At 42.1% G+C, this 27,391-nt stretch overlaps 1 protein-coding gene across 3 annotated transcripts in view; it reads left to right on the top strand.

Moving 5' to 3' along the window:
* LOC125637905 (E3 ubiquitin-protein ligase rnf213-alpha) overlaps positions 1-27,391 on the top strand; it is a 174,646-nt gene that overhangs the window by 56,708 nt on the left and 90,547 nt on the right. For all 3 annotated transcript variants that reach the window (XM_048852965.2, XM_048852963.2, XM_048852966.2), the window contains 13 exons: positions 26-220; positions 2,168-2,366; positions 3,661-3,725; positions 7,344-7,539; positions 10,404-10,526; positions 10,608-10,706; positions 13,994-14,122; positions 15,391-15,595; positions 16,365-16,544; positions 17,161-17,292; positions 20,518-21,101; positions 22,381-22,546; positions 24,225-24,442. In XM_048852965.2, coding sequence (XP_048708922.2) covers positions 26-220; positions 2,168-2,366; positions 3,661-3,725; positions 7,344-7,539; positions 10,404-10,526; positions 10,608-10,706; positions 13,994-14,122; positions 15,391-15,595; positions 16,365-16,544; positions 17,161-17,292; positions 20,518-21,101; positions 22,381-22,546; positions 24,225-24,442 — 2,491 coding nt within the window. The remainder of the gene's footprint in view (positions 1-25; positions 221-2,167; positions 2,367-3,660; positions 3,726-7,343; positions 7,540-10,403; positions 10,527-10,607; positions 10,707-13,993; positions 14,123-15,390; positions 15,596-16,364; positions 16,545-17,160; positions 17,293-20,517; positions 21,102-22,380; positions 22,547-24,224; positions 24,443-27,391) is intronic.

Here is a 27,391-nt window from a genome sequence, read left to right as displayed (position 1 = left end):
ACATTTTGCATCCCCGTCATTGCAGGGAATGTATTTTAGCTCTGAAGCATGTTTGCATCCAAAGCTCCAAAAACTCTAAGAGCGCGTGTTGGGTCTGGCTGCTTCCTTTGCTGTATGAAATTCAAAGGGAATCGTTTGAAAAGGCAGAGGACCCTTTAACTTCAGAAGACATGCAGTCTCTGCCCTTTGCTCAGCTGAGGCATGATGAAGAGAAGCAAACGTGAGTCTACAAGGGAAATATTCTGTGAAAGAACGTTGTCGTTCTTTTGTCTCGCAAAATGTAATATCATTATTTGTGGTATAATGATTTGGAAGCACTTTGCTTGCTGCCTCCAAATGGGTAGTACCCCTGAAGACTGTGTGGGCTAGTGGTTAGAGCAACTGGCCTGGGTCCTGGACATGCCATTGGTTTGCTAGGAGACCTTGGGCAAATCCCTTCACCTCCTCTGTTCCTCCATCTGTAACATGGGGATAATGATGTGGCTTCAGAGTGCTTTGGTTCATAGATCCCAAGGCCAGAAAAGACCATTGTGATCATTTAGTCTGACTCTGGTTTAACAGAGGCCAGAGGACTTCCCTGAATTAATTCCTATTCGAACTAGAGCCGACCATTTAGAAAACCTTCTAAACTTGATTTAAAAATTCTCAGTGATGGAGAATCCACCATGGGGCGGGAGTGTCTATGTTATGAATTTGCTGATTTTAGATTTTAAAGCTGAAATCTAGTAAACTAAATTTGCCAATTTGATTAATGTTACAGGCAATATTGGAGAGGGATTTCATTAGGATAACCCTTTTTATTGAGCCCAGGGAGTGTGAGCTTACTAATTTTGAGAAATTCAAGAGGGTTCAAAAAAGAGCCAGGAGAATTATTAAAGGATTGTAAAGGCCTTATAGTGAGAGATTCCAGGAGCTCAATCTATTTAGCTTAACAAAGAGAAGTTTATGAGGTGACTTGATCACTGTCTATAAGTATCTGCATGGGGAACAGCAATTTGAGAATAGAGGACTCTTCAGTCTAGCAGACAAAGGGTATGTCTACATTTGCCGGTAGATTGGTACTGCTGCAATCGATGCAGTGAGTGTCGATTTAGTGGGTCTGGTGAAGACATGCTAAATCAATGGAAGAGCACTCCCTCATCAATTTGTATACTCCAGCTCCTTGAGAAGCATAAACGAAGTCAACAGGAGACACTCTCCCATCGACACAGCGCAATGTAGCCCCCGCAGTAAATGGATCTAACAACCTCGACTTCAGTTACGCTATTCATGTAACTGAAGTTGCATAAGTTAAGATTGATTTACCGCGGTTGTGTAGACCAGCCCAAAGGAATAACAAGATCCAATGGCTGGATGTTGAAGCTAGACAAATTTAGACTAGAAATAGCATAAGTTTTGAATAGTGAGAGTAGTTAATTATTGGAAGAATTTACCAAGGACTGTGGTGGATTCTCCACCAGTGGCAATTTACTGTATAAATCAAAACTGGATGTTTCTCTAAAAGGTCTGCTGTAATTCAAAAAGGAATCATTTCAAGGAAGTCCTGTGGTCTGTGTTATACAGGAGGTCAGAACAGATAATCACAGTGGTCCTTCTGGCCTCAGAATTTATGAATCTATTAATCTATATTTTTAATTCTAGGTTCCTTTCAGGTCTACTTTTACCTTAGACAGTGTTTCTCAGAGCTGGACAAGTAGTTATTCTTAATCAATCCACAGGTTGATGAATTCACCAAGAACCACTCCAGTCTATAATCAGTAGTTTTATAGATGTTCAAACATCACACTGTAGACATATACAAAATACAACATGCTGTTTTGCAAGTGACTGACATAAACAGCAGCTATAGCACAGAACAGTACAAATCATCATCCATCCTAAAGAGGCCACAAACATCGCCAGCCCAATTTTTGTTTTCCTTTGCAGGTCACTGTAAAGCAACAGTATTGAGGAGAGAATTACTCCTGAGAAGTTTTTCCTGAGATTTCATCTAAATCTGCTAAGCTGTAGTTCAAACCCATTGCCTCTTGTCCTGCTCCTTGGGCCAAAACTGTAATGATAGTTAGTGTAGTTAGTGTAGTTTAAAAAAATAAACCAGTCTGCCCACAGCAAATACCTCCCCAAATGCAGACTTTTATTAACATCGAGCTATATCCCACCTGTACAGGAAAGTTCTGGCGATGATAAAAGACCATCAGACCTTCATCGGGAGCTGCGCTCCTCTGGCAGAGAAAGTCATTGAGATGCTTGCCCTGAAGAATTTTTGTAGAGAGCCTGTTCCTCACATTTATGTGCCCCTGCAGCTTCTTTTGAACAACGTCTACCAGCGGATCACCAATCGCCTAGCAGAGGGTCGCGGAATAAACGTAAGGTTGATGGACAACAAGCACGTTAATGGGGCCACCTCCCATTAATCTTTATTTCCTAAACCATATTTTCTAGCTGGTCATAAAATCTTTGTTTTTCCTATGGAAAATGTAAATTAAAACAAAATAAAGAAGGGGGCAAATATTGGGGGACAAGGGTCTAAGGGACACTAGAATTGAATCTGGGAATTTAGACAAAAACAGGAAAAAATAATTTAATCAAAATTCCTGTCAAAAATTTTGACTTTTCATTAAAAAAACAAAATCCAAGATAGTGAAATTTTTTCAGATTTCACCAAACTGAGCCCAAAATTTTTTGCAGCCATAAAGGGCCAAAAATTGAAAAAATGACCCAAATCGCAAATTTTAGAGGTGTGTGTGTAGTGTTTCTTGACAAAAAATTGGAATTGTCAATTTCACCTTTGGTGAAACTTTCATTTAGTCAAAACTACAATTTTCCATTGGAACAAAATGCTGGAGGAAAACTTTTGAGCAGCCCTAGTAATTTCCTGTAAGGCCTTGGTGAGGTGCCTTGCTTGGGTTTCATTGCTTGTTTCCCAACCCAAGCCTTCCCACCACAGCTTGTCTAACTGAATAGCATAGGGCTCAGTCTCCACCATTTAGGGTGACCAGATGTCCCATTTTTAAAGGGACAGTCCCATTTTTGGGGACTTTTTCTCATATAGGTGCCTATTACCCCCCACCCCCTGTCCAGTTTTTTCTCAGTTGCTATCTGGTAACCCTACCACTATTGAACTTAATCAGCTTTAAGTCTAGAGGTGCTGTCACACCAGTGTAATGAGAATTTGTCCGTTGATTTCAATGGGAGCTGGATCAGGACACAAGCTAAATATTTTGGGCATGGAGTACATGATCCTTAGGTGTGGCTTAGCCATGCGAGGTGCAGGATCTGCAAAGTCTGGGAGAATAAAGGTGACTAGGGCTCACTGAAAATTTTCTGTCAAAACTGTTTTTCAAGAAAGTTTGGGTTTTCAACAAATCTTTGTTTTGTTTTTCCTTTTGGTGTAAAATTTTTGATTGTTCATAGGAGAAACAAATATCCAAAAGGTTTTGGCTTTCACCTGAAGACACTGGGCTTTCTTTCTTTCTTTCTTTCTTTCTTTCTTTCTTTCTTTCTTTCTTTCTTTCTTTCTTTCTTTCTTTCTTTCTTTCTTTCTTTCTTTCTTTCTTTCTTTCTTCCAAAAAGTTGAAGTTCTCCATGGAAGAGATGTAATTTGTGATGAGCTTTAAAGTTGACCCGTTTCCATGCTATGCGCTCTTTCTGTGGTTTCAGGAAAGTGATGTCAATGTAGCTTTGCAGGACATTGCCAGAAGGACAGAGGCTTGGCTTGGTACCAGGTGAGTATTTTACATCCAAACTTCTTAACAAGGTAGCAAAGAAACAGAAAGCAGCCACCACCATCATGGGGAGACGCAGGAGGAGGTGATGGTGCTGTTGCCTGATCTTTAGATTGTGTATTAATTATATAGATTACTTAAGAATTCCCAGTTATCACTTTGAGGGTTGACAGGTTCTTGTCCCAAGATCAGGCCCAGTATTATTTAAATTGTTATATAGTTGGGAACCCCAATGTGCACAGTTGCAACAACTCACACTATAGGAACTCTTTTATATTTACAAATATAGTTTATTAGTACATTTAGCACAGTCACAAACACCCCAACTTAGTAAAATAGAGATGCTACAGAATGTACATCTGCACTTCCAGATACTCACATCATCCCTTGCAGAACAACCTGAAGTGTTAGCCATCATCTTCCTCATCACCATCACCTTCCCCACCATTGCCAGTGGCCATCATTCTGGCACCTCCCAATGACTACATCTCTTTCTCCTACCTTCCCTAGGCTGGGATGCCACTTTTATAATATGTTATGCTGACACCACTATGTTAGATGCATATTTAGTAGGGGATTTCCCCCCTTTTCCTTATTTGCTTTCCTCATCTTACTAATATTGGAATGTCTTTTTCCTATAGGTTAGTACATCAGTGATCTTAACTTAGTATCATATATGTCAATTCGTTACCATGGCCCTTTTGTGGTTAGGTATCACATTTGTTGTTTCTGTCCTACTTGGTTATGTCGGTTCTTTCCAAGTTCCAAGTTGTGGTGTATCTGTTAAGTTTAAAAGGGTATGAACTTAGGAAAGCCCCTATGCTAACCTGCTTTAATGCATCCTCTATGCTAAAAGTCACAGCCATACAGGGACCTGATGCATTAGCTCATAACCACCTATCTAGGTGAAAGGTCCCAAATATATGTCTACTCAGTGGTGAGCTGGAGCTGGTTCTCACCGGTTCTCGCGAACCGGTTGTTAAATTTTGAACCGGTTTTAGAACCGGTTGTTAACCTGCTTCCCTGCAGGGGGGCGCTGAGGCTTTGATGGGCTCCGGCCACCAGGAGCGCTGCGCTGCAGAAGCCCTGTTGCTGCTGCTGCTCCCCTGGCCCTGGGGCTCCTGATCCCACACGCCCTGCCCTGAATTTTAAAAATTCCTCCCGGGCAAATGCGGACGTATGATAACCCTGTGGATACAAAAAATACATACTGGGGCACATCCCTTAAATCAGAACTTTTTATAGGGAACCCGTTGTTAAGATTTTGGCAGCTCATCAGTGTGTATACTAACTTTGCTATCTGGGTGAAAGGTCCCGGACATATGTTTGCTAACTTTGCCTTAGCTCAACCTATTAATAAAACAAATAGTCAAACCTATAAGAAAATAAGAAACTTATAAGAAAAGATATATAGGCAAGCAAACAGGCTAGCCTATAGGCTACATGCCCCCCTTTGTAAATGAACCCCATCACACAGGTACAGATGTAGATGGTCAAACATCTGTGGGAACAGTTTCAATGCCATTTTCCACCGCTTGGGGTGGAGGAAGGGTATCATGAAGATGATACTCTAGATCCTAGTGCATTTTTGGAATGGGTACCATATATATATATTTGCCATCATTAATGTTTGGTACCTGTTTAGGTTTTTTTTGCTTATACCAATTGAATTTACACTGAGTGCAACCTGAAATAATGAAAATAATCTCTATTGCAATTCCTTGGACCGTAACCCAGTCTTTTACTTCAAAATCTACCTTGGGGATTGTTGAAGACTCATCACCTTCATTCATTAATTGGGCAATAGCTTGTTTGGCTTTATACATATCGTTAATAATTTTTATGAGGTCTCCTTACAATTGGTTACCATGCAAAATTGGCTATTTCCAGCATAGGTCACCCTCTCCATCAGAGTCTTCCACTTGGTCAGCCTTACCACACAAAACAGTGTCTGTCTCAAACACATTACATCTACAGATGTACTGAGGCCCTTAACCTTTATTTTCAGCTCCCCAAATACTTGGGGTTTTCTGTTGGGCTGTTTATTTGTGCAATGTTTATCTGTTCAAAGTTCATAGGCCTTAAGCCTTATGCTAACTTGTAGAAGCTAATGTCTTCCAGGATACAGGCCTGTAGATTGCCTGCATTACTGCTGAATATAATGCAAAGCAGAATATAATGTAAAGCAGTAAATATAATAAAGGCAAGCTAGCCCACTGGGCTGCAGTAGCAGTGAATATAACAAAGGCCAACTAGCCCACTGGGCTATGGGTGTTAATGAACCCTTGTCCCTATTACATAAGATGAGGACTTTATCCTTAACACAATAGATAACAGGAAAATGGGAATTGCCACCTACTTAATTAGTATAGGTGTATATGTGCCTTTGGGGTTTGGCAAAAATTTAACCCTGTGATCCTGCACTCCAATTGACCAAAAGAGTAGTTTTAAGGTATATTGCAATAATAGAATACCAGCCACTTCACTATATGTTACCCTCTACATCCAAGCCTATTGCTAGCATAGGCGCTGACTTCCCCACTTTCCCATGGGTGCTCGACCCCACTCCGCCCCCGGCCCCACCCCCACTCCACCCCTTCCATGAGGCCCTGCCCCTGCCCTGCCTCTTCCCACCCCTGCCCCACCCCCATTCCAACCCCTTCCCCAAATCCCTGCCCTGACCCCACCTCTTCTTCGCCTCCTCCCCTGAGCGCACCATCTTCCCACTCCTCCCCTCCCTCCCGGAGTGTGCTAACGCTGCCAAACAGCTGTTTGATGGCGGCCAGGGCGGAAGCGCTGGGAGGTAGGTGGAGGACCGGGGACGTGGCGCGCTAAGGGGAGGAGGGGATGGGGCAGGGGTTGAGGAGAGCTTGGCTGCCGGTGGGTGCAGAGCATCCACTAATTTTTCCCCATGGGTGTTCCAACCTACGGAGTCAGCGCCTATGACGGCTTGGTTAGCCTGGCAGGCTACCAACGATGACAACGGATTTTATGGTACCTTCTTTCTGACCACACCGTGGTGTGTCCACCTCAAATATATTTTATCTGCCAATGTGCTGATACCCCTCTTCAGAGCAACAGGCCATCGGTGGAATTTTTCTGTTTGGGTGATAAACTACCAGATGAGATACATTGCTGCATTTATTAGAGACATTGTCTTCAAGGTGACCTACTGAGTGGGTAACTGCCAAGTGACCGAACACATTCTCACCTGGATTGAACACAGGCAACGAGGCTGTGAACAGGACACACAAGATTTTGCCATGATAATCTTAGTTAAATAAGAGTTTTAATTAGGGTGCAGTGTTACAGACCCCAGACCTGAATTGTTTTGAGTGGCACTTCAAGAATTAAACAAGTGGCTTTTCCTGTTTCCTGTTTTAAAAACAGTAATTTACAATACAATGTAGCTTTTGCTAATCCTTGGTGAAATGTGGGACCTTTTCCAATCCTATAATTATAGGATGGTGTCGTATACTGCATACAGAGCTGATTTACGCCCATTGCTACACCTGGTATAGATGTACCCACTCCAGAGTTGTTGATTTGAAGATAAACCCTGCCATAAATTATTGAAGAGCTGAGTTTTCAATGCTATTTCCCTTGCTGTATCCACAGACGTCAGACAGGAAGTGCAGAGGATGCTCTGCAGCCAAAGGAGTTGGAGGATGTTCTGCAGTGCCTTAATTTAACATTTACTTTGGTGAGAAAGTTCTTGAAACACCCAAAGAAAATACCATTCAACCCCGTGATGACGTCACTGCAGATTTTTGAATTGTTCTCTGGAACAGAAGATTTACTGCAAACCAAACGGGTAAAATGAACATTTTAAGTTATTGATGAGGGATAGCTCAGTGGTTTGAGCATTGGCTTGCTAAACCCAGGGTTGTGAGTTCAATCCTTGAGGGGGCCATTTGGGATCTGGGGCAAAAATTGGGGATTGGTCCTGCTTTGAGCAGGGGGTTGGACTAGATGACCTCCTGAGGTCCCTTTCAACCCTGATACTCTATGATTTTATGAGGAATTTTCTCTAAATGTTCCAAGGTTTCTTTCAGGATGCTCATACCCTTGTTAGCGGCCATGAACTTTGCTGTGCCAAAAATGTCCATTTGTAAAACCATGAATTGTCACCGAGGTGCCATATGTGATCTGGCAGAGAACCCGCATAAACCTTCTCAAATAAAACTGCTCAGAGCAGGCTAATTGGAAGCATGGCAAACATGCCAGAAACCTCCGGAGCCTTGTCTACACCAGGGCTCCCACTGGTGAACCAGTGGTAGCAATGGTGGAATCTTGTTATACAATTTCCTAGTGTGCACTCAGTGGGCCGGGTCCTCCTCTGGTTGCCACAGCTCCATTGATTCCAGTGGACCTTTGGATGATTCATACCAGCTGTGGTATCATTGACTGCAGTGGAGCTGTTGCCAATTTACACCAGCTACTGATCAACCAGCTCTGCCAGCCTGTTCCAACTAATCCCGCCACATTGTGTTAAGCGCAGCTGTACTGCGTGGTGGAGAGATTCATTGGAGCAGCTTGGAAGGGCGGTGACTGCGATCTGAGGCACAGTGCATGTGTAACGTGAGGGATCCAGGATGAGGGCTGAGGTCGTTAGCCTGTGTCAGTAGCGGTGGGGGTGGTCAGTAATCTGGTCGCACACATCCTGTGGTCTCTGAGGGGCAAGCGAAAGCAACGTCTCAGGAGGAATTCTCTGTGCACAGGTGAAGGGCAGGGAACTGTTTGCCTGTCAGGGGTGGTTTGTGTAGAGCAGGCTCAGTGTTGGGGTGTAGGCCAGGGGTAGGTAGCTCCTGTTTGCTACGCCTGACTGAAAACTGAATTTTGCTCTAGAAAAGAGAACATGTTAGACCAGAGGCGCTGAGTTTCTGAGTTCCCGGGGGCGGGAGGGGCGGGGTGCTCGAGTTCCCGGGGGCGGGAGGGGCGGGGTGCTCGACTCCCGCTCCACCCCAGGCCCCACCCCCACTCCACCCGTCTCCCAAAGCACCACCCCTGCCCTTCCTCTTTCCACCCTGCCCCACATCTTCCCGCCCCCACTCTGGTCCCTCCCCCCAGTGCCTCTTGCATGCCACTGAACAGCTTATCGTGGTAGGCGGGAGACGTTGCAGGGGAGGGGAAGGAGTTGATCGGCGAGGCCGCCAGCAGATGGGAGGTGCTGGGGGGCAGGAGGTGCTGGCTGCCAGTGGGCACTGAGTACCCACAATTTTTTTTTCCATGGGTACTCGAGCCCCGGAGCACCCACCAAGTCGGTGCCTATGTGTTAGACTGTGTCCTACAGTGCTCACACTTTCTGTTGCATCTGTCAGGGCAGAGCGCTGATGTGTGTGTTGTTGGGGGTGTTGGGGCATACATTGCTCAAAGATTTAAGGTTGTTTTTTGGGGGTGGCCTGGACGTTAACACTGTATTTCCTGGTTTTCAGAGGTTTAAGTTTGTGTTACATTAATTCTGAAACTGCCTGGCTTTCAGAGATTTAAATGTAGATGCTCTGGAAGGGCGCAAGAAAGTGCTCAGTAGATAGTGGAGAAGCTTCACAATGTGACCTCATCTCTTGGATGTTTTGATCAGCAGTAAAATAGCTGACAATGTGGTCCTTTCAATTACAATGAGGCTTCAATTACAATGGGGAGGGATAGCTCAGTGGTTTGAGCATTGGCCTGCTAAACCCAGGGTTGGGAGTTCAGTCCCTGAGGGGGCCATTTAGGGATCTGGGGCAAAAACTGGGGCTTGGTCCTGCTTTAAGCAGGGACTTGGACTAGATGACCTCCTGAGGTCCCTTCCAACCCTGATATTCTATGATTCAGAGTTAACACCCCACTGAAATATTCTCCCTGTCACTAGCAGCTTTTAAATCAAGATTGGATTTTTTTTTTTTAAAGATATACTCTAGTTCAAACAGGAATTATTTTGGGAAAGTTCTCTGGCCTGTGTTTACAGGAGGTCAGACCAGGTCATGACGATGGTCCCTTCTGACTTTTAAATCTATCAAACTATGAATCGCGCTTTGTTCACAATTCGGAGGGTTTATTAGCACCCTTAAGGCCTTAGAAGAATGACTTTATTTTTAATTAAGTTTAGATTCTGAAGCGCAAGATGGCAACCCTAAAAAAAGGGTTTGCTCACTGAATCACTTCAACTTGGCCCAGTTTGTCTCTTGAGCTAAGTCTACGCTTAGCAGTTTAAAGCACTGCCATGGCAGTGCTTAAAGGGACAGTGTGGTCGTACGCGAGCACCGGGAAGACAGCTCTCCCAGCGCTCTAGGTAAACCACTTCGCGCTCCCAGCACTCGTATCCTGTCTACACTGGTGCTTTACAGAACTGACACTTGTTGCACTTGGGGGTGGTGGTGGTGAGTTTTCACACCCTTGAGCAAGAAAGTTTCAGCGCAGTAGCTTCCCAATGTAGACAGGCCCTTGGTTTCAGTTATTTTCTCTTGTAGCTCCCAGAACTACTTAAATCTGTCGTTTCTCCAGCCATCTGATAATGAGTTTTGCACAACTGAATTTTCCAATGACCTGATATTTAGGCTTCTGAATAGTACCAAGTCTTGAAATGCAGTCTTGAAATTGGTGACTTTCTTTTCAAGTGTTTCATTTAATGTCTATAAAGGAGATGAAAAGCTGAGTTTACAACTTCTGTAACTTGCTTCTTTTTTTATTTTCAAGGATTTCCAGGACCTTAAGCGGACCCAAGGGCTCAAGGAATTTATGAATGTAGCAGAATCATGGATCAAGGAGTTATTCCCCAAATTGTCTGAACAGGAAAAAGTCTTTTTTGATTATATTGACGTGAGTCCAAAAAATCCCAGTGAAACTGATTTTTTCATTCCTATTAAAAATAGTCAACTGATAGGTTTATTCTGTTCTTAGAAATGGCAGCAGCTCATTTCCACTGGGCTGTTCTGTGAAGAGTGGACCCGTGACTGGCAAAAACTTATTAAATCTTTGTTTGCGGAGTGGATAAAAAGGGTGAGTTGACTAATTGAAAATCAGAAAGATGGTCTTTCCCTCAGAGAACTGAAACGGAGGTACAGACAGATGGGGAAGAGAGCAGTTGGATGATTATTATTGGAAGAATAAGCAACAGTAGCAGCGTACCATGGGGGACCATCACAGCATCCATTGTTTTTAAGGAGAGATTTAGAGGGAGATGGAGTATGAGGGACAGAGTAGGGACCAGCTGTGAAGGTCCTTGAAAGTAGAGTTGGGGAACATTTTTGGACAAAATTTTTTTGCTGAAAAAAGCAAATTCGGTGACATCAAAACAATATTGCAAGTTTGTGTTGATTTCCCTCAGTTGCTTTGGTTGGTTGAAAACAAAACAAAACCAAACAGAAAGTACAGGAGTACAATGGTTCATATCATTTTTGTTTTGATATTTATCAACTGAAACGTTTCAAGTTTTTGATTTGAACTGTGACTTTTCATTTAGAAATTTCCTTTGATTTTATTTTTTTAAAAATAGTTTAAACATGCTTGAAATCAAAATGAAATGTTTGACCCAAAACAAGTATTGTTCCTGATTTTTTCTGGAATTGTCAGCAAACCAAAATAACCCCACAACCATGATTCACACAGCTCTAGGCATCATAGCATCAGTTGTGTTTAAGGAAATATTTAGAAAAAGAGAGATGAGAGGCAGGGTGAGTACCAGCAGTGCAGGTCCATGAAAGTGAAGACAAGTACTTTGTGCTTGATATGATGGAGTAGAGAAAATGCCACAGTGTTGGGTGTGATGTGAGCAAAGTGACGAGCCAGGACAATGATCCTTGTGGCAGGGTTTTGAACAGATTCAGTGAAGAAGATGGGATTTGTCCAGGCCAGAGAGGAGGAGGTTACAGCTGTATAAGCACGAGATGATGAGGGGCTAGATGAGAAGGTTAAGGGGTGACTTGATCACAGTCTCTAAGCACCTACATGGGGAACAAATATTAAATAATGGGCTCTTCAGTCTAACAGAGAAAGGTCTAATATAATCCAATGACTGGAAGTTGAAGCTAGACAAATTCAGACTGGAAATGTGTAAAATGTTATCAGTGAGGGGAATAAACCATTGGAACAATTTACCAAGTGTTTTGGTGGATTCTCCATCACTGGCAATTTTAAAATCAAGTTTGGATGTTTTTTCTAAGATATCTGCTCTAGTTCAAATAGGAATTAAATCAGGGAAGTTCTTTCAGTGATGGGGGGGTCCCTGTTGTATTTCACTGAAGGCAATGCATGTGCACCATGCACCCAGAGTTTTTCAGTGTAGTGGTGACTGTCGGTCCATGCATGTGTCCTTACTTTGCCTGGTGGTTTTGCCCAAGATGATAAAGGATGGGGTGGACTGACTGCGTCTTCAGTTCCTTCTTACTGCCGCGTGGTCTCAGTCACAGCTTCTGCTGGCCTCTCATCCTTGGTGATGCATTTTCCAAATAAAATGGTTTTTACTCTTTAGTTAGGAATTTTAATGGTTTATGTAGTAGTTTCTTGTTTCTGAGAGTTTCATAGAGTTAACAGCTGGGGACACCATTTTGGCAGTTTCCAACCAAAAACACCCCTGCCCCCTCCAGCACCCATGTCTGGGTACTGCATGTAGACAGGATCTTCCATGGTGTTCAGTAGTAGTTTTCTTGTTTCTGAAAGTTCTGTAAGTCTCTGAACTTCCTACCCTTGTTTGTTCTCCCTCAACGATTCCATTGTCTTCCTCACACCCCCGCCTACCTAGGTACTGCTTGTTAATTACCTGAAGAAGAAGGGGAGGTTATTTACCTGTAACTGGAGGTTCTTTGAGATGTGTGGTCCCTATCTGTATTCCAAACCCACCCTCCTTCCCCTTTGCTGCGGATCTGATAGGTCTGCAGTGAAGAAGAAACTGAAGACACAGTCAGTCCACCCCGCCCTTTATTGCCTCAGGCAAAACCACAGTGTAAGGCAATGTAAGGGCACATGCACAGACTGATGGATACTAGTACTTTGAAAAGCTCCAGCTCTGGGCACCCTTCAGTGCAATACAGATTGGGACCACACATCTTGAAGAATCTCCAGTTACAGGTAAGTAACCTCCCCTTCTCTGGCCTGTATTATACAGGCCGTCAGACTAGATGATCACAATGGTCCTTCTGGTCTTGAAATCTATGACCTGATTCCTCATGGATTTGCAACCTGTGCATCATTTACATCTGTGCAAAGGGAATGTAAATTGCTACCATCAGGGGCATGATCAGGTGTCATTTCACCCCCACTTGACATTGCAGCGAATGATGTCCTCAGCTGGTATACGTTGGTGTGACTCCAGTGTGGACCTACTGATTTACACCAGCTGAGGATCTGATGACAGGGGAAGGATCACTTGATAATTGCCCTGATGTTTGTTACCTTTGAAGCACCTGGCATTGGCCACTCCCCCAGGAGTACAGTGGTTCATCTAGCCCGGTATCCTAGGTTAGCTGAACCATTGTACTCCTGGGGGAATTCTGCACCACTGCACAATTCAGAATTTTGCAGAAATTAATGTTTTTTGCACAGAGTTTCCTTTCCCCTACAGAAATGGGTTGCAGTGCTGCTGATTGCCACTAGGGGCCTCTGGACCTGGCAGAGCCCAGCTCGCACATAGAAGACACTGCTGGGAGGGAAGGGGAAGGAGCTAGAGGGTTCCTGCTGCTGATCCCAGCATGCCCTGAGAGAAGGAGAGGGTGGTGCGCAGCAAACTCCACACAAACCTGGGACCCAGCATCAGGCTGTTTCTACCTCTGGATCCCTGTGTCCTGAGGGGCAAGGGGTGGGTGGCTGGGCTCTCGGGAGGGGGCGGGGGGAGAGGCTGTGGGTATCTGGACAAGGGGGCCCCCCACAGCTGGGCTCTGCCTGAGAGGAGTTGTGGGTGTCTAGCCTCCTGGCTGGGCTCTGGCCAGGGGAGGGGGCAGAGAAACAGGAACTTGGGTTGTCATAGGGGTTTCTTTAACTCTCTACTCCTGGGGGAAAATCTTTCGTGTGTCTGTATTGTTACAGACATACTTGCTGACAGGTATTTTGAAATAAATTACCAAAATAATTGAATCTGATGTGATTATGTAGTGTTATTTTAACAAATAAAATTTGCAGAATTTTAAAATATTGTGCGCAGAATTTTTAATTTTTTGGCACAGAATTCCCCCAGGAGTACCATTGGTCAGTGTGGCCGTTGTTATGTTCCTATCTGACTCATCATGAGCTTTAAGAAAGGTTTTTCTGAGGGTATAAAGGATGGTTGCATAACAAATGTTTCCTTGTTCTAGGTGAACCATAAACATCTGTTTGATTACTACTTGGTTTTCATTAACATTAACAAGTTCCGAGATACAGAATTGGAAAACTGCTTTTCACAACACATCATTCAGAGTATCAAAGGGCTGACAAAAAGCAAGGTATAGCAGAATCTCTCTCTTCCCTCCTGTGTAGCACCTGCCTGACCTTCACTGAAGAGAGGGACCAGAAGCCAGGAAATCCTGAGCTCTGTTCCCCACTCTGCCATGCTGGATGGTTTTGTGCATGTTTATTATACTATTGGTCACACTTTATATGAGGGGAACACTTACAAATAGATTATAAAGTGTTACTAAATGATTAATAGGTGTTATAAGGGGCAATTTTTTGGAGGGGCAAATAGTTTTTCTGCCCCCAAAATGCATTTTTTGGAGCTCCAAAGCTATTCACAAATTTGGGTCAAATTCAACAAATAGTTCTGGGGGGAAAAACTGAAAAAAATCCTAAAAATTGAACATTTTCGCTTTTTCAAAACATTGCGACTTTTCATTTTGAAATGGCATTTTATTCTCAAAGTTGGTCAATTAAAAAAAATACACATGGACCCCCCCAAAAAGTGAAAAACATCCCAAAATAGCCAAATCAAAATGAAAAACTCAAAAACAATGTCTATTCATAGATTCATAGATATTAAGGTCAGAAGGGACCATTATGATCATCTAGTCAGACCTCCTGCACAATGCAGGCCACAGAATTTCACCCACCACTCCTGCAAAAAACCTTTCACCTATGTCTGTGCTATTGAAGTCCTCAAATCATGGTTTAAAGACTTCAAGGAGCAGAGAATCCTCCAGCAAGTGAACCGTGCCCCATGCTACAGGGGAAGGCGAAAAACCTCCAGGGCCTCTTCCAATCTGCCCTGGAGGAAAATTCCTTCCCGACCCCAAATATGGCTATCAGCTAAACCCTGACTATTTAAGTTGACTAAAATGTTTCGGTTGACTTAAATCAAATCAAAACCCTTTAAACAGTGGCAACGCTGCGGGGGGGGCACCTCTGGAAAAGTGTGTGTGTGGGGCTCACCGTGGGCCACGCCAACGTGCAGGCCATCATGTGACCCACTTCTCCCCTCCCACGAGTTGCCCCTGCTTTTAAATAATTAATTTTTGAGTCAACCAGAAACTGTTTGATTCAAAATGGCATTTTCTGAGTTTTAAGTTCAACAAGAAACTTAATAAAGGGGTTTTAGTTCAGCCCCTAAACCCAAAAATCCATTATTCCCTCAGCTGTAGTTATGTTACAGACGTGAGTAGTGCTTTATACACTGTACAAAAACATCAGCAGAATTTGAGAGATGGTTTTAAGCTCTGTGTGTGTGTGTGTGTAAAATATCTCTACCCATATAGTTAGAAAATATTCTTTCTTATAGAAGTCAATGTTGAAAGAAATTCTTCACAAATTTTCAAAGACAAACAAGCCAGTTCTTGCACAGATCGTATCTATTATCATTGAAAGTACGTGGACTGAAGAATTGAATCAGATAGCGAATGCTAACCGGTTTGAAGAGAACACAGCCAGAGTTCTCAAATGGCTACTCAACTCCTCCATGGGCTTGGATATTATCTCAGCTGTCCGTGAGTTTCTATGTGGACATTTTGTTCCAGTGATCTCAGAATGGGTTCAACTTATTGGGATCATAGTTAAGTGAAAAGGAGTTGGCTGGGTGCCAAATCCCACTAGTCATCTATCTCCAGCTGTAGATGCCTTAAATGCATTTGAAAATCTGGCCCTTAGAGATTTAAGACTAAAAATGGTTAAAATTTTTTAGACACAACCTTTTTTGGGCAAAAAATATAGATTCAGCATCATCGTTTTATGAATTTGTGTCCATTTCACCAAACTGTTTTGATGGGGGAGGAGGGGAAACAAAAAAAATTGAAATGTTTTGTTTTGACATTTTGGAAAAAAAGTTTCAATTTTTGAGTTTGAAACAACTGTTTATGTTGAAATTACCTTCAATTTTATAAAAATAAAATAAAAAAAAACCATTAAAAACACACAAACCCATAACAAAATGGTTTTGCCAGGAAATAAAATTATTTCAACTTTTTGATTCACCAAAAGTTTCAAAAAATTTCAATTTCGGGTCTACTCAAAATGATTTTCCCCCGGATTTTTTTGGAATTACCGGTGAACTGATAAATCTATTATTTGCCCAGCTCTACTTAGGAGTATGCCAGGGCTTATCATAATGCAGCTGAGTTGTCCCAATGAAGTCAAGGAAGTGAGAAACTGTTAACATTTTCTGGGGTTTATTGTTAAAATAAAGAAGAAAACTCCAGTGCATTTTCTGAAATCATTCCCAGTATCTCACTATATTTTTTGTATTTTTGTATTTTGCAGAAAATTTGAAGCCCAAGGTTCAAAATCAAATCAACGGAGACGCACAACTGCTGCTTTCAAAGGTGTCTGAGTTGTTCTCCTTTGTGGGTCTTAGTGTATTTTCTGGAGACATCCCATTCGAGATGCTACCTGCCATTCTACAACACACACAGGAATTTGCCGAGATGCTGACTCTCATCGGTGAGTTTGCAGCTTCATACTTTTATCCCTAAGAGGTGCCTTAAACATATTCATTTTTTTTCTAATACAGTCAGAAAAGAAAAATGAATATAAAATGCAAACCGTATGTTATTGCAACTTCTATAGAATATCATAAAACCAGTTGTTGTTAATAAATAAAATATTCAAAGGTGGAGTCTTAAAATATGGGGGGGGGATAATTGAAAACCACTGTGTTAAATGTGATGGATTGACATTTTTTAAGTTAAAACACTCCTTCTTTATGAACACCTGGTAGCAGCTAGATATTTGCAGCACCCTTACCATTTATTTTAAAAATGCAGTTACATTCTAGACATTTACAATATTCAGTTTTGGCTATTTATGCTGATTATATCAGGAACTCCAATACTTCATGCTGCTTGCAAAATGTTTGTATGATTTGTAAGAAGTTGAGGGACAAAAGTTCTCTTCCAAGCTCTTCCCACAACATAAGCTCCACCCAGTAGTTCTCAGTGCTATTACCTGAGGCACTCTGCAGACTCAGGCAGATATTTGTTGTTGCATCAGTTAAATTCAGAGCACCTTCCCCATATCATAGAGATTGTCTCAAAAATCTTGTGTATCTCTTTTCCAGAGCCATCTTATTCTCAATATATAAAGGAAGTGCTGGATGTCAGAAGAAATGAGTTTGAGCAGCTGAAAAAGCAGACAGAGCAAAGACGAGCATTTCTGTATCTATGCAGCTGCATCATGGGCATCATAAATGGTACCATCCTGTTCTGTTCTCCTACAGTACATAATAATAGAATTTCTTACACACTTACTGGATGGGGGGTGTGATGGGTTGGATCACAGAAAACCCCTTGGGAACTGCCAACTGATGTGTTGAGATTACTTCTGCCCCTGCTTTTTTGCCCTGGCAGCTTGGGACTTCAGTGTCCTGCCTGGTTTGAGCCAGACACGCTAGCCTGCTGCAAACCCAGACCCAAGTCAGAACCATGTCCCGGAACAGCTGCAGGCTTAACTGAAGGAGGCTTAAAAAGTGTTCCTGTCTCTGACACTCAGATGCCCAACTCCTAATGGGGTCCAAACCCCAAATAAATCCGTTTTACCCTGTATAAAGCTTATACAGGGTAAACTCATAAATTGTTCGCCCTCTATAACACTGATAGAGAGATATGCACAGCTGTTTGCCTCCCCCACAAGGTATTAATGCATACTCTGGGTTAAATAATAAGTAAAAAGTGATTTTATTAAATACAGAAAGTAGGATTTTAAGTGGTTCCAAGTAGTAACAGACAGAACAAAGTGAATTACCAAGCAATATAAAATAGAACATACAAGTCTATGCCTAATACCGTAAGAAAGCTGAATACAGATAAAACCTCACCCTCAGAGGTGTTCCAGTAAGCTTCCTTTTACAGGCTAGACTCCTTCTAGTCTGGGTCCGGCAATCACTCCCACCCCCTATGGTTACTGTCCTTTGTTCCAGTTTCTTTCAGGTATCCTTTGGGGGTGGAGAGGCTATCTCTTGAGCCAGCTGAAGACAAAATGGAGGGGTCTCCCAGGGGTTTAAATAGATTTTCTCTTGTGGGTGGACACCCCTCCCTGCCCCTGTGTAGAATCCCAGCTCCAAGATGGAGTTTTGGAGTCACATGGGCAAGTCACATGTCCATGCATGACTCAGGACTTACAGGTAGCAGCCATGGCTCACATGCTACCTCGAACATCTTCAAGTAGACTTCTTATGTGGATTGGAGCCTTCCAAGATCCATTGTCCATTAAGTGTTTCTTCATTGGGCACGTAACTTGCACATTCATTTCTCAAGAAGCTGACCAAATACTTTGCTAAGGCTACTTAAAATCAAGCAAGTACACAGCCAATATTCATAACGTTGAGTACAAAAATGACACATGGATACAAATAGGATGAATATATTCAGTAGATCATAACCTTTACAGAGATATGTAACATGGCATATGTAGCATAAAACATATTCCAGTTATGTCATATTTACATTCATGAGCATATTTCCATAAAGCATTATCGGGTGCAATGTCAGAGGGAGGACTATATCCTGGAAAGCAGCAACACTAGAAAGGGGATTCTGATGGAAATCAACTGAATATGAACTCCCAGTGCAGTTCAGTGACTAAGAGGGCAAATACAGTCCTGGGTTGTATGAGCAGGGGAATATAGAATAGAAGAAGGGAGATGATATTACCTCTGTATATGGCACTGGTGAGGCCATTACTGTATACTCTGTGTCCAGTTCTGGTGTCCATACTTCCAAAAGGATGTTGCAAAACTGAAAGGTTTCAGGAAAGAGCTACAAGAATGATTCGAGGTCTGGAAAACCTGCCTCCCAGTGAGAGAGTGAGGGAGCTCAACCTACTGGGCTTATCCAAAAGAAGGTTAAGAGGTGACATGATCCTGGTCTATAAGGACCAACACAAGGAAGGAATAGCTGGGAGCAGAGAGGTCTTTAACTTCCAGACAAAGCCAAAGCCAGACCTGCTGGCTGGGAACTGAAGGGAGACAAATTTTGGCTGGGAATAAGGGGCTTGTGTTTACCAGCAAGGGGAATTCACTACTGGAATAGCTGCCCTAGGGACAGGATGGATTCTCCATCACTGGGAATCTGTCAATGGAGATGAGGTGTCTCTTTCTCAATGCTCCGCTATAGCTCAGCCAGGAGTTACTGGGCCGGATGCAGGAGTCACTGGGGAAGAGTCTCTGGCCTGGGTTATGCCGGAAGCTGGATTGGAAGATCGGAATAATCCTTTATGGCCTCTGAGAATCTGCTTTACAGCTAGATTGAGAATTTTCCTCTGTGGAACGGTTACACTTGGGGCAGTTCCTCCTTTCAGAATGATTGTCACAGGGTCTCTGCAGACTCAGGCAGATGTCACAGCAGTGGTTACACACGGGTTACATTTAGATGGTCTTCTTTGTGACCCTGGGAATTTCCTAATACTTGAATACTTTGCAACTGTAACCTTCTTTCGGTGTAGCTCTCTGTATTTAATTATATTCATAATGTTTACTGTCCCACCCCCTATGACTCTGCTACACACACAGTTAGCTGCTATCCCAGATTACCATATCATTATTTTATTAAAAGACAATGAGAATTGTGAATGTTCATATAAAAATCTAGTTGTCATGGCCATTTAAAGGGCAAATTTAAAGGATCTAGGGGTGTCAGTGGACAAGAAGCTGTATATGAGTCAACAGTGTGCCTTTGTTGCCAAGAAGGCTAACGGCATTTTGGGCTGTATAAGTAGGAGCATTGCCAGCAGATCGAGGGACGTGATCGTTCCCCTCTATTTGGCATTGGTGAAGCCTCATCTGGCGTACTGTGTCCAGTTTTGGAAACAGTCCAGCGGAAGGCAACAAAAATGATTAGGGGTCTGGAGCACATGACTTATGAGGAGAGGCTGAGGGAACTGGGGTTATTTAGTCTGTAGAAGAGAAGAATGAGGGGGGATTTGATAACAGCCTTCAACTACCTGAAAGGGGGTTCCAAAGAGGATGGATCTAGACTGTTCTCAGTGGTAGCAGATGACAGAACGAGGAGTAATGGTCTCAAGTTGTAGTGGAGGAGGTTTAGGTTGGATATCAGGAAATAGTATTTCACTAGGAGGGTGGTGAAGCACTGGAATGGGTTACCTAGGGAGGTGGTGGAATCTCCATTCTTAGAGGTTTTTAAGGTCAGGCTTGACAAAGCCCTGACTGGGATGATTTAGTTGGGGATTGGTCCTGCTTTGAGCAGGGGGTTGGACTAGATGACCTCCTGAGGTCCCTTCCAACCCTAATCTTCTATGAAATGTTTTTCTACAAGATCTGTTCTAGTTCACACAGGATTATTTTGGGGAAGTCTTTGGCCTGTGTTACACAGATGGTCAGACTAGATGATCACACTGATTCTTTCTGGCCTTGGAATCTATTAATTACATGTTAATAAATTTCTATCCCCACACTGTTTAGTTGACATAGGTGCCATGAAACTCAGTGTTGCAATTAAACAGAGCATTAAGAATCAGATGCTGGTGAAGAAATACTCCATACATGGAAAGGAGAAAAGTGAAGGTCTGCAGTCGAACCCACTCGCTAAACACAACAACATGGTTAGAAAAGTTCATACCCTCCAGGAAAGCCAGTTCTTCCGGAAACTGTGGAAGCTGAAAGCGGAACTTGCCAAGAATGAATTCCCAGACAAAGCCCTTCTTTCCCTGGATGAAGTGCAGGAAAACGTTTACATCCCGGCCATGGACGATTTTCGAGACACCTATCGGGCCCTTAAAGATTTTTCCATCAGCCTTGGTGACATTGAGAGTCAGTTTGGAAAGCTGCTAAAAGATGAACAGGTGCTCAGAAAGGAATTTAAAATCATGGAGGAGAGCGAGGGAGAACCTGGCAGCAAGTCTGAATGGGCTGAGGCTGCGGTGGTTAAGATTAATAACTACATGAAACTCTCCATGGTGGTGAAGAGAGCCAAAATGATAGATGAGCTACGAAGGACACTGGGACTTGGTGGAGATTTCCAGCTCCTTGATGACCTGACCAAATATGTACGTAGGACTCTCATAAATATCATTAGGGCAATTAGTTAGACAAATGCAGTCTCATTTTACACATCTACTCATTGTGATCTCATTTACTCAGGTGAAAGCCTGGAGTGACTCCATGGAAAACACTGGAGTTCCAGTGATGTAAAAATGGCATAAGCAAGATGAATTTTTTAAAAATTTTTTATATTATGCAGCTACTAGAAGCAATAACCTGAGATCAGGGCCCTGTTAGGCCGGACGCTGCACAGACTCAGTGACAGAGAGCAGGGCACCATTGCGCTAGGAGCTGCACAGACTTTCAGTCTTAGATTCACAAAGCTACTGAACTTTTAGGTGCCTAGAGAACAACACTGCAATCCACATAGCCTGGGTTAGGGCCCAGGCTCCTTGTACAATGTGTGGAGAGAGATAGGTGCCTACGAATGGGGAGCAACCTAAGGTATCCAGTGGGAGATGCCTACAACAAGGGGTATGTGCAGGCTCTGCCCCTCTTTCAGACATAGGTGCCGAAGTCAGGGCTGCATGGAGGCACCTATCTCTTTCAGGGATTCACAGCTGAGAACCCTCTTTGGGGTTCGGTGCCTAAGGCATTTTTGCAATAAATTTAGTCACATTAATAACAAATTTCAGAGTAGCAGCCATGTTAGTCTGTATCTGCAAAAAGAAAAGGAGGACTTGTGGCACCTTAGAGACTAAAAGGGTGTGAGTTAGAACCAATTCAGTGGACAGCTCTTTTCTTGGATAAGAGTAGGCCAAGTCAAAAGTGACTTTAGTTAACTCAACTTTAACCACTTCTATTCCAAAATGAGAGTGTCCAACAAACAGATTTCCACCAAAATAACTAAATGAGTTCTAAGAACCTGATTTAGTTAAACCAATGCATGTTTGTGTGTAGATCAGTCCTAAAAATCCACAATAGTAAATGGCTGAGCAGATTTTTATAGACTCCCACAGGATTATATTATTAACTGTTGCCAGCTTTTGGAAGCAGAGCTAAGGTTGCATAGTGGGAGTGGCATGTACTTTAATTTTGGATTTCCTTGTTTTCAGAGGTTTATGTTTCAGAGGTTTAAGTATGGGCACTCTCCACATTCTAGAAGGGCACAAAGCAGCACTGGGCAACCTTAACGCGGCATTAACAAAGTTTTGGGGGCAAGGACAGTTTTCTTCTCTGTGTTTGTGCAGCTCCTAGTGCAACACAAACAGTAAATTAATTAAAATAAATGCTTGTCTCATTTCTTTGCTAAGAAACACAGTTCTTTATCCTGTATTTTAACAGGAAGACGAGGACTTCAAGGACAAGACTCTTGATTATATGACTGATGATATTATAAAGGTTAAAGATACTCTGAGTAACATCCCTGAGAGTGTGCTTGACTTCTTGAAGGAACTTCTTGAGTGTGCAAAGAAAGACTTTATCTCTTGGATCACAACCGTCATAAAAGGTGCGCTTTAGACCAGTATTTATAAACTAAGTAAGAATGTAGAGCCAATGGTGTAGCCCTCACGTGCTTGAGTTCATAAGTTCACAGTGGGTCGGAGATAGGTTTGTGATTGTAATGCATATGGTGAGTTTTCACGTGTTTGAATGGTAACAGTTATAAAATATCACTGAAAATTTCCCTAATTGGTCCTTCATTGTCTTTCTGAAGATCAGATTATGTTAAAGATAATTCTGGAGTTCGTTCTCACATAAGGGTTCTATTCAATAGTTCTGTGACTGTAGCTGGAAAAAAATCAAGATCTTTCTGCAGCAATTTCCTTCTTTTTTTAGTAAAGGAAACTAATAATGAGACTGTGGAACTCACTGCCATGGGGGTTGTTGCTGGACATTTTTATGTGTAGTAAGAACACTTGGACAGGCATTGGTTTGGGGTAGGGAATTATGAAATGGAGCGATATATTTTTCTCCCGCATATGTTGTAAGGTGTCCAGTAGCAGAGCGCTTTGTAAGGTCAGTAGGAAAGACGTTACACGTTGCACTTGTAATGTTGCACTTTCTGAGCACAGTAAGAGGTGAGCTGCCAGAGAAGGTGCCTGTACTGTTGGTAAAAAAACAACAAGGAGTCCGGTGGCACCTTAAAGACTAACAGATTTATTTGGGCATAAGCTTTTTCATGGGCAAAAAGCTTTGCAGATGCATGGAGTGGAAGTTACAGATACAGGCATAAATATGCTGGCACGTGAAAAGAAGGGAGTTACCTTACAAGTGCAGAACCAGTGTTGACAAAGCCAATTCAGTCAGGGTGGATGTGGCCCACTCCCAATAGTTGATGAGGAGGTGTCAATACCAGTAATGTGATAGATGTCAGCAATGCCCCTCTACCATGTACATTGGCCAAATCTGACAGTCTCTACGTAAAAGAATAAATGGACACAAATCAGACCTCAGGAATTGTAACATACAAAAAACCAGTAGGGGAACACTTCAATCTCCTGGATGCTCCCTGGACACAGATTTAAAAGTAGCCATCCTTCAACAAAAAAACTTCAGAAACAGACTTAAAAGAGAAACTGCAGAGCTGCAATTCATTTGCAGATTTAACACTGTTAATTTGGGCTTAAATAGGGACTGGGAGTGGCTGGCTCACTACAAAAGCAATTTTCCCTCTCTTGGTATTGACATCTCCTCATCAAGTGCCACCGGACTCCTCGTTGTTTTTGTAGATACAGACTAACACAGCGAGCCCCTGATACTTTTACTGTTCGTGGAAATGAGCAGCTTTAAAACCTGGAAAAAATCTTGACTATTGGCAACCAAAAACTTGTGGTTGAAAACTGCCAAAAATCTAAAAAATGAAGAAAAAAATAATCATTTTCCCAAGTTTCTGGTTTTCCAATCACAAATAAAAAAATTCCGAGGAAAACGGAGACTTTCTACAAAAAATTTGTTTAGTCAAAAACACAATTTTATTTCTAAAAAGTTTTGATGGAAAATTTCTGGCCACTCCTAGATCTGAGATTTTATTTGTTTGATTTAATTGACGTATCCAAATGGAGCAACAACAGGGATTTTTCAGCTTTGGAGGGCAAAGACATTGAAGCTTTTGATTCAAACTATTTGTAGATTCTTGAGCTTAGATTGCTTGTTTCACGTGCATTGCTGGATTTTTCTTCTTGCAGACAAAACGGAACTTCCTACCTTTGTGGAGCTGGCGTCCATTTCTGCAGGAGAAAACGACATGGACATTGACAAAGTGAGGTTCTTCCGAGATGCTGTCTCTGCCTCTGTGCCCATCTTATTCGACTTGACTCCCGAATCAGGATTTGAAGCTTTTTCCTCAGCTCTAAATCCCATCAGAGACGCTGTAGAAAATGACAATAACCTTCCAAAGAAGCTAGTAAGTTTTTCTGTTTTCTGCTCAAAATAAATATCTTAAAGAGACATTGTGACGTGACACTTGGTGGAATTTTAAAACAAGTAACGGCTGAAATCTAGACAAAATTATTACAAGGTGGGTGGGTGCACAATCGGTTGAAAGACTGTACTCAAAAAGTAGTTATCAATGGTTCACTGTTACACTGGGAGGATGTATCTAATGGGGTCCTGTAGGTCCAGTACTATTCAATATTTTCATTAATGACTTTGATAATGGAGTGGAGAGTGTGCTTATAAAATTTACAGATTATATCAAGCGGGGAAGGGTTGCAAGCACTTCGGAGGGCAGGATTAGAATTCAAAATAACCTTGACAAATTGGAGAATTGGTCTGAAATCAACAAGATGAAATTCAGTGAAGACAATTGCAAAGTACAACACTTAGGAAGGAAAAATCAAATGTGCAACTGTAAAGTGTGGAATACCTGGCAAGGTGGAGTACTGCTGAAAAGGATCTGGGTGTTATAGGAAATCACAAACTGAGTGTGAGTCAACAATGTGGTGCAGTTGCAAAAAAGGCTAATATCATTCAGGGGTGTATTAACAGGACTGTTGTATGTAAGACATGGGAGGTAATTGTCCTGCTCTACTCGGGGCTGGTAAGGCCTCAGCTGGATTACTGTGTCCAGTTCTGGGTGCTACACTTTAGGAGAGATTTGGACAAATTGGAGAGAGTCCAGAGGACAGCAACAAAAATGACAAAAGGGTTAGAAAACCTGACCTGTGAGGAAAGGTTAAAAAAAACTTGGGCATGTTTAATTTTGAGAAAATAAGATTGAGGGGTGACCTGGTGGTCTTCAAATATGTTATAAAGAGGACTGTAATCAGCTGTCCTCTATGTCTGCTGGAGGTAGGACAAGAAGTAATGGGCTTAATCTGCAGCAAGGGAGATTAGGAAAAACTTTCTAGCTATAAGGATATTTAAGCTCTGGAATTGGCTTCCAAGGGAGCCTATCTTTGGAGGATGGAGCAGGTTGGGCAAACGTTTGTCAGGGATGGTCCTGCCTCGGTACAGAAGGCTGGATTTGATGAACCCTTGTGGTCCCTTCCAGCCCTATATTTCTCTGATTCTATTATTAAGTCCTGGGGTAAAAGTTTCAGAAATGTCTAGTTGACTTAGGAGACTGTCACATTTTTAGAAGTGATTTAGGCACTTAGGAGCCTAATGCCTCATGGAAATTTAATGGCAGTCAGGTTCCTAAACAGAGCATGGTGACTTGTACATTAGCTGCAAAATGCATTCTGAGGGCACCAAAATGGTGAATTTGGGGTGAATTTCATGAATAGTTTTGGCCAAAAAAAAGGGAAAGGTTTTTTTTTTCAGGTTGAAATGGTGTGTTAACATTTCTATGCTTTGTTTCAGCCATTTTGAAACATTTTGTTTGGATTTTTCATTTTGAAATGGCATTTCATTTTAAAATATAGCTAGTTTAAACAAACAACAACAACAAAACACAAAAAAGGTGAAAACCACAAAAATGACCCACAATTAAGTAAACAAACAAAGTTAGAGACTAACGAATTTATTAGAGCATAAGCTTTCGTGAGCTACAGCTCACTTCATCGGATGCATAGTGATGAAGTAAGCTGTAGCTCATGAAAGTTTATGCTCTAATAAATTTGTTAGTCTCTAAGGTGCCACAAGTATTCCTTTTTTTTTTACAGATACAGACTAACATGGCTGCTACTCTGAAACAAAGTTAGTTAGTTTCAGGTCAAATGAAACATTTTGTTCAATCCAAAACGAATTTTTTCCTCCCAGTTTTTTGTTTTGATGATTGTGACGTACCCGGGTACAATCCAGACTAATGAGTACCTGTGTCACCCCTGATTTCTAACCTGGGGTGCCCTTTACATGGCTTTTCTGCTGTAGCCTCCAGCCTGGACTGCTCACAAACAGTCTCCAGCATGCAAATCACTCCCAGCAAGGTCTGTGTGCTGCAGCCAGCCAGCCACTCCTTGGCTCTTACCAGGGTGATTCCAACACACTCCCAATCTCAGATTTCCCCCCAGAAATCTATGTCTTGTACTGCCCAGCCCTCTCCTGGACAATACAAGTTTATGTAAATTCTGTATTTCTTCAATAGAAAGTAGGGCTGTCAATTAATCAGAGTTAAATCAGGCGATTAACTCAAAAGAATTAATCGTGATTAAAAAAATAAACACAATTAATCACAGTTTTGATCGCACTGTTGAACAGTAGAATACCAACTGAAATTTATTAAATATTTCTGGATGTTTTTCTACATTTTAAAATATATTGATGTCAATTACAACACAGAACACAAAGTGTACAGTGCTCACTTTATATTATTATTTTTTATTACAAATATTTGCACTGTAAAAATGACAAAAGAAATAGCATTTTTCAGTTCACCTCATACAAGTACTGACGTTGTGCAATCCCTGTGTCATAAAAGTGCAACTTACAAATATAGATTTTTTTTGTTACATAACTGCACTCAAAACCAAAACAACGTGAAACTTTAGAGCCTACAAGTCTACTCAGTCCTACTTCTTGTTCAGCCAATCGCTCAGACAAACAAGTTTGTTTACATTTGCAGGACATAATGCTAACCACTTCTTATTTACATTGTCACCTGAAAGAAAGAACAGGCATTTTCATGGCACTTTTGTAACCCACATTGCAAGGTATTTTCATGTCAAATATGCTAAACATTTATATGCCCCTTCATGCTTTGGCCACACTCTGTTTTACCTGCATTCTGCCAGATAGTTTATGTTCTAGCAATCTTGGATGATGACCCAGCACATGTTGTTCGTTTTAAGAACACTTTCACTGCAGATTTGACAAAAAACAAAATAAGATACGAATGTGAGATTTCCAAAGATAGCTACAGCACTCGACCCAAAGTTTAAGAATCTGAAGTGCCTTCCAAAATCTGAGGGGG

This window comes from Caretta caretta, chromosome 6 (assembly GCF_965140235.1).
Source record: "Caretta caretta isolate rCarCar2 chromosome 6, rCarCar1.hap1, whole genome shotgun sequence".
In the NCBI taxonomy this organism is placed as follows: domain Eukaryota; kingdom Metazoa; phylum Chordata; order Testudines; family Cheloniidae; genus Caretta; species Caretta caretta.
Note: the sequence above shows the minus strand (reverse complement) of the source record. Positions and strands in the feature narration are given on the sequence as shown.